This window comes from Tupaia chinensis, unplaced genomic scaffold (assembly GCF_000334495.1).
Source record: "Tupaia chinensis unplaced genomic scaffold, TupChi_1.0 Scaffold000622_1, whole genome shotgun sequence".
In the NCBI taxonomy this organism is placed as follows: Eukaryota; Metazoa; Chordata; class Mammalia; order Scandentia; family Tupaiidae; genus Tupaia; species Tupaia belangeri.
In genome coordinates this window covers 5916287-5929140 of record NW_006160142.1, presented here as the reverse complement: position 1 = coordinate 5929140, position 12854 = coordinate 5916287, and the positions used below count along the sequence as shown (strand labels likewise).

General features: G+C 38.5%; 1 protein-coding gene across 2 annotated transcripts in view; it reads right to left on the bottom strand.

Annotated features, from left to right (window-relative positions):
* Positions 1-2426: 2426 nt before the first annotated feature.
* ACYP2 (acylphosphatase 2) overlaps positions 2427-12854 on the bottom strand; it is a 250513-nt gene continuing 240085 nt past the window's right edge. Inside the window, exon 4 of one of the 2 annotated variants that reach the window (XM_027775969.1) lies at positions 2427-3027. In XM_027775969.1, coding sequence (XP_027631770.1) covers positions 2913-3027 — 115 coding nt within the window. In that variant the 3' untranslated portion in view covers positions 2427-2912. The remainder of the gene's footprint in view (positions 3028-12854) is intronic. The other variant, XM_006159029.3, reaches the window with a different exon arrangement.

Here is a 12854-nt window from a genome sequence, read left to right as displayed (position 1 = left end):
TTCAAATATGATATTTAATTAAAACGTCCCTGTGTAAGTTCAACATGAAATTTAACATATCAAGTTTACTGTTAAGGTGTGCTATCTGGTCTCCAGAACACATTTTCATCTTGCCTTATCCTTATTACTCTTGCTTTCTACCCATCTGTGAAACCTATTTCTTCAATCATTATCAACATTTCTCATTCAGAAATAGAATTCAGTATAGTAGTTAGTAAGCCATGTTGGCCAGTGTGATTCACTTCATGCAGTTAGATTGTTCCAGCACAGTGATTTTTTTCCCCCCTTATAAAGAGAGCTGGGAAGGAAACAAGCAAAGGGTGGCAGGATAATAAAAGTGACATACTGGTGTCACATCTAAGATAGGATTTTTTAAAAAATTATCCTTTCTATGTTTAGGAGATAAAGATTTTTTTTTTTCAAATTTGAGTATAAAAAAAAATGTTATTTTCTTTAAATTCAAATTAAGCCTGCTTCTAGCCCCATCCTGTCTGGGAGGTGGAAGTCTTAGTAATCCCTGATGCTTTGCACTATCTATCTCCCAGAAGAATCATGCAAATTACACACAGAACATTCAGGAAAGTTTCCTCTGGTCTCCAGTGCATACTGATGAGCCACCCCATGGTTCTTGTAAGATGCTTTGCAATATTTTTGGGGACAGGAAGCTCGCTAGGGCTGGGAGCCTGTGGGCCTGTGATCCAGCTTCTCGGGGTACCACAGCTGCCTGCCTCTTGGGCTAAGGAGTCCCTAGGGGTGCAGCTGGGAAGAATGGTTCAGGTCTCCATGACTTGGGAAAGCCTTTGGGTCCTTTCCAAGGTCTCCATCATCTCCTTGACCCTTGGCTCTGCCCATTTCTGCTTCCTTTTAACCTGTTTGTCTTTCCCTTTGACCAGTAGCATATTGCCCTCTTCAAAATGAAATCATGGAAGAAAATTTGTCTTCAAGGGGATCTGGCTCCCATACCCTCCCTGAAATAAGAGAATGCAAAGACTCATCTACCCTCCTTGAAACAGGAGAGCAAAACCCATATGAGTATCTCAATAGAGTCTCCTCCATAATATTTGACGCATACTGTACTTAACATGATGATAGTTTTAAATAATAGGAAAGATTTTTTCCCTCTTTTTCTGGGCCAAATAACTTTATTTTTTTAAAATTTATACATTCAATTACTGTATATCATTACAGCTTGTAAAAATTTCCCCAATATGAACACACTATGCACTAGTCCAGTTAAAGATAATATCATACATGTTATCATCCACAGATCATTTTCCACTTGGTGTCCCTTAAACGATTTGCTTGTTTCTCCTTGATTCTCTTCCTTTTACCCTCCCCCATTTCCCACCCTCCTCCCACACTGTTCCTAGCATCCATGATTGTTCTCCATGCCTTTACATCTCCTGATCTTTCATCTTCTTCCATAGGGTACGCATGTTCAGTATATGGGAAAGTTCTTTAAGTGTATTCGGGAAGTCATTCCCTAGTGTTATATTGTCTTATATGGGATATCAATACCACTCCCTGGAGATAACATTTCATGAACAGAGTTGGCGCTTCTTCCATCTCCTCTCAATTCTTACAGCAGGTACAAGAGGGAGAGGTCTGAATTCTTTCTTCAAACCATGAAGTACAGCAATGGGAAGTTTGTTCTATAGACAGAGTGGTAGTTTCCAACCTGTACTCCCGAGGGATTGGGAATTGAAGAATGAGGGAAAAGAGATCAAGTGTTTAAGTGTCTACATCTCCTACCCCCATTTCAATTATGCCAGTTGTGCTTTTCTTTAAAAATCTGTTTGTATCCAATTCCACATAAAATTTTGTTCAGAGGAAGAGCTAGATTGCTATAAAAATTTGGAAAGCATAAATGTAAGTATATACCTACAACATCTGAAAGTCCCTGATAACTGTCTTAAAGGTCTTTCTTTTTCAACATTATAATTCTACATTACAGAAGTGAACTTTCCCTTTAAAATACTGTTGCTTAATTATTATTTACATGAGAAGATCTTCAAGTGATAGTCCAAGCTTAGGGGATAGTATTGTATGACTCTTAGTTACATTGACTCTCAGTTCGTTTTCTGGTTACTAGAACATCTACTGTGGATGGCTGTTGATAACCGTCTCATTCCCAGCCATATGCAAACTGACTTCTTAGCTGCCATCATTCAGCCTGAACGTTCACTATATGGAAGGCATTAAGTATTAATCATGTCTACATTTAACTGGAATTTTAAAAATGAACTCTTTATTGATGATGTTACTTTATGGTAATATCATCACATTTATTTGTAACCTCAGGTTCTTTTTTGAAAAAAATTAATTTTTTACTCATCATCATCATTTCTCAGTTTACCACAGGGCACATGAAAGAGAGAGAACGAGCCAGACAGCCAGACAGCTGCCAGGTCCAGGACTCAAAACGTGGTCAGCCATGTGCGAATCCAGTGCCTCAACCACTGCGCCACCTGCTGGCACCCCTCTCATTCTTTCAAAACATTCAAATAGCAAATTAATCAATATTATTTAGAAGATTTTATAATTCTATGATATAATTTTGAAGACAACAGTACTTCAAAATAGTTTGAAATGGTTACCTTTATTTTATGTCTAAATAATATGTATGCTATAACATTTATTGAAATTAAAGATTCATTAGACAAGTTTAAATGGAATATTCCTACTAAATATTTTATAATGACATTTTAATCTTACAATACTATGTTTTTGCTTATTAAACATATAGTTGAATAAAATTATTTCAGTGTCAGACAATTTAGTAACAAACAATTTTTCAGCCTTCAGTACAGAAAGTTCTTTGCACCCTACTCCACTGCTACTATTCTAGTAGATAGAACTAAGAATATATGGTGTCTCTTGTTGCAGTATAAGTATTACAATTTTTATTTCTATTAGTATCGAATACTAAAGTTGGAGTATTCAAGTTTAGAGATAGTTTTCTCATTAGAAAAATCCGTTCGGTCAATGCGAGAACTGGGACTCCCAACCTTGCTCAGCCAGGACTTCCTGCAAAAAAATAAATATGTGACAGTTAGCACACGAAGCATATGTGTATCAGCTAAATGACTTCATGATAGGTATTAATGATAGTTTAATTAGGTAACTTCTGCATATATGGAGATATAAAAACTTGTTTGTATATGTCTTTTCAAGGATAGCCTGGTATATTGCCATATATTTAAGTATTTACGAAGAAAGCCAAAATACATTAAGCAAAGTCAATTCCTAATGATTACATATTAGGATTTCCACCCTCTCTTAAAACATTCAAGGGACATTATTACCTAGCTCTTATAAAAATCAAAAGGATCAAAATATTTTTGCAAAGAAGTTAATAATAAAGATAATTTGTCATTATTTTCTCATTACCTAGCTTATGATAGATGGGTCTGTGTGTGTAGAGAAAGAAAATTACTAAAAGAGTAAATATAAATGTAAAATAAACATGATTTTCTAAAAAATATTAAGAACAACTCAAATTACCATCGTATTTTTTTAACGTTTTTTTTTCTGTTCTGATGAATTTCCTCACTTATTCAAATTCTATTTCTTACCACATATATTAGTAAAGTGATTGCATTTAAGTATAAACTAAATGTTCTGAAATTATTTTTGTGGTGATTTAGCACAATGGTTCTCCTTAACTTACGATATCCCCGTGTCTAATTCATGTGTTTGGGTACTTTCTTGAGATGCTCCTATATAATTTAAGCCTGTTGCTAACACCTCAGATAATACTGTTGAGGATTTCCCAGAATCTTTCTACCTATTACTAATTAGATGGGATAATAGGTATAGGGAGACTATGGATTAATAATATGAACAGATTTCAGAAGGTTTAATTAAAGTAAGAGTTTATTTTAGTACACAAAGTTTTGAAATACATGCATAGTTTTTTATAACATGTTTTCTTGAACTTTTTGAAAATCCCTTATATAGGGTTGTTTTATACAAGAGATGGCTGTTTTCCCAGCTGTAGAAATTGCCTGGGTTTTCTCATATCCCCAAAGTTATTTTAAGTTATAAAGCTAGTTCTATATACAGCTGTGCAATATATGTAACAAGCTCATATAACCTTGGATTAAAAATAGTTTCTAGTCCAAAATTTTTCCATTAGTTGAAAATTATTCCTAGTCAGGCTAGAAAAAATTTCCAATGACTCAAATTACCATTGTATTTTTTTTTTAATTTTTTGCTTCGATTTGTGACTGATTTTCTGAGTGAGGTTAAGTTTTACTTTTTCAGAAGCTAATCCTTCAGCACAGTAACACATTTTACTTAGTTGAAATATTAAAAATTAAAATCTCATGTGTTAAGGAATAAAATTCAGCTTTTATGAAAAGGAGCTGATGGCTTCAATTGTGCTGGTCAAATTTCCTTGAAACCATCTAAAAAAACAAAGATCAGGAATAATAATGAAAGCTAACACTTATTAAGCTGGCCTATGGCCTACTGGTTGAGGGAACTGGATCCCATATGGCTAACTGCAGGTCAAGCCCTGTTCTCAAGGGCTTGAAGAACATGCCAGGCACGTGTGTGTGCCCAAAATCCCAACAGGAGGGGCCAGTTGGTGTCATAGAGGGCATAGTGGTTAAGACACTGGACTCCAACATGGCTGACCTTGGTTTGAGTCCTGAACTCGGCTTGAAAAACCACACCAGGCGTGTGTGTGTGTGTGCATGCGTGCCCAAAATCCCAAGAGAAGACTGGAAGAGAAAGAATTGTGGCATGACCATCTCCCTCCATCCCCTGCCCCTGCCAGGGAGTGATTTCTCACTTTCCCTCTCTGTCACACACCCTATGGCAAAAACTTTTAAAAAATTAAAAAATCTGAACAGGATAGAGAACTGGAGAAGAGATTGCAATGTGATCACACTCCATTGTGAGGGCTCGCGCTCGCTCTCTCTCTCTCTCTCTCTCTCTCTCTCGCGCGCGCATACGTACCCTCTGGCAAATTTAAGAAAGAAAGCTGACGTTTACAGAGCACTGACTGTTCAGCAATATACCAAGTTTTAACATGTATTATTCCCTTTATTCCACACATTAACCTTCAAAGCCATAGTCCATTTTTTTCCCCGGGTTATATAAGAAGGAAAGAAACAGAAGAGTTAAGTAACTTGCCCAGAGTGATGGTAAAGTGGCAGTGAGAAGTGGATAGATTCTGAATGTATGCTGAAGATGTAGTAAGTGGATTTGGTGACAAATTGGAAGTGGGTGTGAGAAAAGGGGAAGAGTGAAGGAAGACACCAGAGTTTTGAGTAACTAGTTGGATGAGGTTGTCGTTTATTAAGATGGAGAGACAGTAAGAAAAAGAGATTGGGGTGGAAATCAGGAGCTCAGTTTTGAATGTGAAGTTTGAGATGTTTATCAGACAATCAAGTGAGATGCTGAGGAGGCAGTTATATCTAACTCTGGCTAGAAGAAATGAAATTTGGAATCTGTCAGCAGAGACAATAGTGAAAATCATAAGACTTTCTTGGAATCAAGAGAATGAACATAGAAAAGAAAAGAGGTCCAACGAGGACACCCTGGGGTACTCCAGTGTTCAGAGCAGGAAGCAGAGTCCTGGTGAGCCACGTAAAGCCCTCAGGAAGCAGAGAAGGACCAACCAGGCCAGTGCTGCCAGCAGGTCAAGTGAGGAGAAAACTTGGGAATCAATCATGGCATTCTATAATCTGGTAGTCCACTGGTGATCTTGGCGAGAGCGTTTTTGGTGAAATATTGTTTATGAATGGGCTTCAGAGAGAGAAAAGAAAGACGTTAGAGCCATTGGATCCAAGACTAGGACTTTGGGCACAGGAATTGCACTGAGCGGATTTAGGGACTGATACCCCCCACCCCCTGCAATCTGGTTTTCAACACCCTTAGGAACTTTACCAGGTAAACCTAGCCAAGGAGTAATCTATGCTACCAGCAGGGGCAGTGTGACCACCATGGTGCTGGGAGATCCAGTTCTGTACACTATAGGGAGAATGAGCACTTTGTGAGAAGGCTACGCATTTATACAGTTTCTAGGAGCTATCTGACCTGACCTGCCTGTCTCCCTAGCAGTGTTCTGGTCACCTGACACTTGTAAGCCCTGAGACCTCACCATGTGCTCACAAGCAGTCAGCCCTTAATGTGTGTGGTTCAGGTCTAGAAATGACAGAGCAAAGAGTTTGTCTAGCAAAAAATAGTTACAAAAGTTTACAAAAATTTAATCTCATTAGGATGTGTGGGATGGTACCCTTAGTGTGGAAAAAGAACCTCATAATCAAACAGTATCCATTATTCGACTCGAATATTTAAGTAGCACTTTATGTAAGGTCTATTCTAGATACCGGCGGGTATACATAGATATTTAAAACATTTTCTAGCCATTTTGCATAGAAAAAAAAATCATGACTTTTCTGACAACTCAATAGTTCCTTTCCTAGTATCTTACAAGAGGAGTTTGGAAAAATAATAAAAATGGCTATAAAAGACAGAATATTATGAGTAACATGATTGATACTAAGGGAGAGTTAACTCTGGTTGCAATACTCAGAGACAGCTATGTGATAGTAACAGCTTATGAGCTAAGGAGCTGAGTTTTAAAGAAAATAGTGACTTTTTAAAATCTTAGACCAAAGCCATACAGCAATGCAGTGGTAAAATGTGATGCTAGGCAAGGCTGACCCACAGAGGAAGAAGGTTCTAAGTTAATTTCTAGAGAGCTTCCTTGCACACTGAGCAAGTACATGCCCGTAACCAGTGGTGGCTGGGGGTGGATTATGGCATCAAGATCCTGTTGGAAATACCTCCCCTTCCCACCTCCTGTTTCTCTCTCCCCCTATCTCTTGCTTGTAGAAGAAATAAGTAAACTAAAAAGTATAAAAATGTTAATATTAGCAAATTTTAAAATGTAAAATTTGGACAGTGGTACAAAAGTAAAATGCAACACTCTGTGATGTGGACACACATGGGAAGGTTCCAGGTTCACGTCCAGAGATCTTCCTGAGTAGACCAGGAAGTGGGTGCCCATAATCTGGGACTGGCTGAGGCTGGGAATAGATCAGGGGTCAAGACCCTACTGGAAGTACTGTCTCTCTGTTTCTATCTGTCTTGCTCATGGAAGAAATAGATGCAACTTAAAGTAAACTTTTCGAATGGCAAAAAATAATAAAGTAAAGTCTTACCAAAGCCAAAACAAACAGAAAACTGGAAATTTTGCAATTTTCTTACTATGCCAAGAGTACTTTAAAACTAATATTCAAAAGATGGCCATACAATAGAAAAATGAGCAAAGAACACAAGAAATGAAAAGGAAAGAAATACAAATATGTGAAAATATTCTCACTCTCCTAATTAAAAAAAAAAACAGTAAAGCAAGAATGAGACACCATCTGTCACTTAAAAAATGGCATTTTTTTTAAATTTTGAAAATATCTAGTGGCAACAAAGAGTGAAAAAAGGCTCTTTCCTACATTATTGATGGGAATGCAAATTTTATAGCTTTTTGAAAGAGCAACATGGTACTAACATGATCAAACATCCATATTTTAGACCTAGTGTTATAGCGGGGGAGCCCTGGGTTACAGACTCTGAGATGGAGATTTGCTTGCAGTAAGTTGACTAGTGAGTACTTTTGGGTTTGACAACTTCTAGGAGTCAATGAAAGGAGACAGGATAAATGGAGGAAGAAGCTGGGCCATGATGCAGTTCCAGGGGATGCTCAGCCACACACGAGAAGCTGTGAAAATAGAAGACCCTACAGGGCTGTCCCGAGTTAAAACGAGAGAGCTGTGTCTTCATATGACCCAGCCAGTCAGTAGAAGAGAGCTATGAAAGAAGGGGGATGACTGCTAGTGAGGTGACTTCCCTTGTGCTGAGCAATTCCTGAAGCGAGCTGGTAGCTTGAGGGCCACCTTCAATCAGGACAGCACTCCCAGCATCTGGGAGAATGAGCCCGTCAGCCCTGGAAGGGAATCCGAGTGGTACATGACAGTGTCCATTACATACACTCATGAATGAGCAAGGGGTATGACTCGAGGCTGTGAGACAAAAGTGGAGGCAATTGGTGGAACAAGGCCCAGGGAGGTTGGAAGAAATGGGATAAAGAGAGACACTCATCAGCCTCAGAAAAGAAAGAAAATATGTCTTTTTCTATACGGAAGAGAAGACAATGGGTTAAAATAAAATTGGAGAGCGATTTGTATGGGACTAGGTATTTACATGAGATTACCTCCATTTTTTTTTTCAGTAAGCAGGAGGTAAGGTAATTTACTAAGAATAAGGGAGGTGGAGGTAGAGTGGAGGAATTAAGGTAAAAACGATATAATTCTTGCTATAGGAGGTGTAAAGTGTTAACTGACATGAAAGCATTGCTAAAGAGCAGTAAGGGCCCCAGAGGTTAGACTAAGCGGCAGAGGCTGCAAACATGTCTGCCAGCAATGCAATGTGCTTCCTTAGATGCCTGTCCTGCAAGCATGGTTAAAAGCAGCGGGGCCACGGATTGATGCCTGGGCAAAGGTGTTCTCAATAGAAGGGTTCTACCTGATGAGCAGATTGGACAATTCGATCAGGGGTTTCCTAGCGTGAGTGGTGGAGTGTGAGACTCCCCACCCTCCAGTCTGCAATGGATTTTCTTTTGGCCTGCTGCTGAGCTGTGGTCTTAAGTTTACTAGGGTGAGCTTAATAAATCATTTCAATGGGGGAGCTTTAGATGTTGGTATCTGGACATCTTGGACTGGACATAGTCAGGGAAGTAATGTCCAATTTCCTGCTCAGAGGGTGCGTATATTCTGGAAAGAAGGCTGAGAGCTTAATATTCAGTGTGTGAACTTCACTATTTTCAGCACCATATCCTTTCTTGACTGTGCCTATATGACCCTCTCCAGAGAATAAAACTTTGTCTCCTGTCTGGGTGGGTGAGGCAGCTGCTCCCCAATGTGGCATGAGGGATACATGTTTATTAAACAGATTGAGAATCATTCTGCCTATTTTTAGCCCCACCCTCACGCCCACTTCCAGCGACCCGAGCCCACTGATGGTTTACAGTTCAGGTCTTCCTTACCCCTGTCCATCTGTGTTGCCAATGTAGCCTACCATCCCATTCTTTGTCATCATGGCTATTTAAATCCTTTACAAACTCCTTTCTACTGACAATTAAGTGGGAATGCAGTAGAGGTAAATGCAATGTGTTTAAAATGTGACATCTTTAGTGAAAGTATGACTTTATCATTTATATTTAAATCTTTAATCCAAGTGGAATTATGTGATCACATTATAAAAAAACGATATCTTTACTTGTAGTTAGACATTTTTTTCTCAGCACCTTATACTGAATAAATGTATCCTTTCCTACAGATTCCAAATGCAACTATTATCATATACTAAATTTGTGTATATGCCTAAATCTGTAGACATTCTATCAGATCCATTGATAACTTTGGTTAATCCCTAACCTGTACCGCACTATTTTAACTAATCCAGCTTTAGATTATGTTTCAATGTCCAGTAGTCCCTCCAGTTCTATTTTTATACGTCAAATTAGGTTTTAACATAATTTAATACTCTCAAGCTTTCTAAACATAGTTTGGAGGAAGCAGACTTCCTAACAATATTTAATCTTGTTATCAAGGATGACTATTTTCCCTTTTGTTTAAATCTTTATAAAGTCCTCACTAAATTTTTGTAGTTTGCTATTTTTGGGTCTTATATATTTCTTGATACATTTATACTTAAAGGTATATTCTATTTTTCTTGCTATTTTGAACAAGATTCTTTTTAATTGTTACATTTGAAAACTGACACACAGGGAAACCAATCTCTTATATTCTAATCATATGTTTTACTGAACTTTCTTAGTAGTTTTTCTTTTCTTTGGGGTTCCTGGTTTAAAGAAAAAAAAACAAACAAACATGTATTTTTCCTGACTTCATTCTGATGAAGTCATTGCTTTAGCACATTAACTGGATAATTCCAAATTGCTCTTCCTTTCAGGCTATCCAGTCACAGTGAGGGGGGCAAGCTGGCCTCAACAGTTTGACTACTGGCCTTTCAGAGAACTGCTACGTAAGTGTGTAAAGAAAAGGCCAGGAAAAGTTGTTCACCCTGCCAAGGGGCCCAAAGGACTGCAATATATTGCTCTGGCGCCAGCATATTTTACCTATTAGTTTAGTAGACACAATAAATACTGAGTAGATAGGTGGGTGGATGAGTGAATTATATTTGCTTGAAAGAGACTGAAGTTTAGAATTTCTGCTACAAATCTGAATCTGTTTTGTGTGCATATATCTTTCAGGTATTTTTATTTAAGAAACATGATCCACTGATAAACCTTAGTTTTTGTTTTTGAAAGTTTAAATAGTAAAAAAAAAAAAAATCAAATAGTAGTAACAATGTAAATTAAGAGGCCAGTGGGTGATGTACTGGCTAAGGCACTGGATTCCTACATGGCTGACTATGGTTCAAGTCCCAGACCTGGTGGCTTGAAACTCATACCAGGTGTGTGCGTGTGTGCGTGTGCATGTGTGCATGACCAAGATCCCAGAAGGAGAATGGAGAAGGGATTGCAGTTTGGCTATGCCCCCAGGAGTGATTTCTTGCTTTCTCTCTCTGTCTCTCTGGTGAGTGCATATGCCCTATAGCAAAAATCCTTCTCTTAAAAAAATGTAAATTAGGAAATTAATTTGACAGAAGTCATATTATTTGATAACTACATGTCTCATTTTAATCTTGAGTATTTTAAAAGCCTTATGTAGAAGTTTTGAAGATGAAACTAATTTTTGGAAAGTCTATTTTATCCTTTTACCAAAATCATGTTGCCTTTGACAATTATGAAGTAACAGTGTGAGATGGGATCTCATTATAAATACATTTCTTACATCTTTGAGGAGTACACACAGTTGCAAAAACCATTTTGTGTAGAATAGCAAAGGACAATGACCTTGCGTGTTACTTTCAAGTATCCTTCAGGCCATCTTTGCATTGAAAAATAAAACATAGTGCTGATAAATGTTAAATGACCAAGGGAAAATCTATTTGTTGAAAAATAAGTTAACTGTGCCGTGTGTTTCTGAGCTGCCCAGGTGATCACCCACTCCCAGTGCCCTCGGGGTCTCTCTCTCTCTCTCTGACACAGATGGCACATATTTAGCCGTCAAATGCAGGGAGTGCCACACGTTTAAGGCCTTGGCAGCTGGCACAGAGGCCAGCTGTTACTTGAAATTGCACAAGGTTTTGTCCTCCCGGGGCTCTTCTTTGACAGCCTGTGTGTAAAACAGGCCCTTCCTGACTCCGTTGTGTGCATTACAACCGTCACATTGTCATCGCTGTGTTTATGTATTCATTATCTGCGCCCTCCACGTTAGCGTGCACAGTCTAAGAAGGCAGGGTCTACAGAGTCTTACTTGCTGTTGTATTTCTTGACATCTAGCACAGGCCTCGTAATAAGGGTGCCCAATAACTACATTACAAAGGAATGGGTCTGCGCCACCTGCATGCCTTCCTCAGGTCTATAGCGTCCATATGCGGGAGGAGGGGCATTTCTAGGGCCCTGCATAGTCCACCTGCAGAAAGGAATCCTGAGCACAAATTTTTCATTGTTTTACCTCACACAGAACAAAACCTGTTTTTGTTTTTGTTTTTGTTTTCTTTTGTTTTACACTCTTTGCAAGTTAAATAGTTGCTCTTATTACAAAAATAGTATTATTTTTACTATAGGGTGCATATACTTACCTGGAGAGAGGAAAAGTGAGAAAGCATCCCTCCAGGTGGGATGCCATTCCACAATCCCTTCTCCTCTATTCTTCTCTCAGGATTTTGGGCATGCATACACACACATGCTCAGCATGTTTTTCAAGCTGCCAAGTCTGGGATTCAAACCTTATAGCTGGCTAAGTGGGATCCAGCTGCCTTAGTCACCACACCACTGACTGCCCCAGTGATGAAATATTTCACTCAAGGTAGTGGCCTATGAAATAACAAAAGTAATACTATATTCATCATCTTAAAGGACATTGGAGGCCTATGGATTTAACCTAACAATCTGAATGTCAACCAAGTTTTTTCGTGGAATTGATCATTTTTGGCAGCCCCAAACTTTACTGCATTCATCGGGACTATGAGTTTACTCACTGTATAAATAAACATGATAATCAGCTTCACCCAGAGTTTAGAGTAATTACTGTGACATCATAGGGAGGTCAAGTTCCTTTTGCAAGCCCAGTCACATGACATGGTGGCATCTTCATCAAGTCTAGTGCACAGTGGTATATGCTCAGACATGTGATTACAGAATAAAGATGCTTCCAGTTTTTTTGTATCCCAAAGACATGCAAACATCTATTGTATTTGGAATTTTCTCTCATTGTAAAGAGAGTTATTTCTTCTAAAGTAAGACTGAAGCTCAGTGCACACAGAACAAGTGAAGTCCTTCACTGAAGTAAAGGAGAAGACACACTTGTGGACATGCGCACAATTGCACAGGCAACTCCAGCACTTCTGGGAAATCCCAAGGGCTCTAAGCAGCTCCGTTTGAAAATTGCCCTGTTACCTGATCACTGAGCAAGGCTGTAGGAAGCGGAATGTATGGAGAATGTATCACATGTAGACATGGAAATCAACATAGGATTTTATTTTTTATAATTTAAGTCAGTATTTCCTACAAAAGCTCCTGGGGTGATATAAAAAATTCCATTTAATATCCTTGTCTGAAGCAAAGAAGTGAAATTAAAGCACTAGAAAGCCAACACTATCAATAATTCATAGCAGTTCTATTTCCTGGGACTAAAGTGGGGCAGCATAATCCGTTTGGATAGCTCTGCAACACCGACATAAAAACGTAGACCATAGCAAGAAAGCAGACAGTA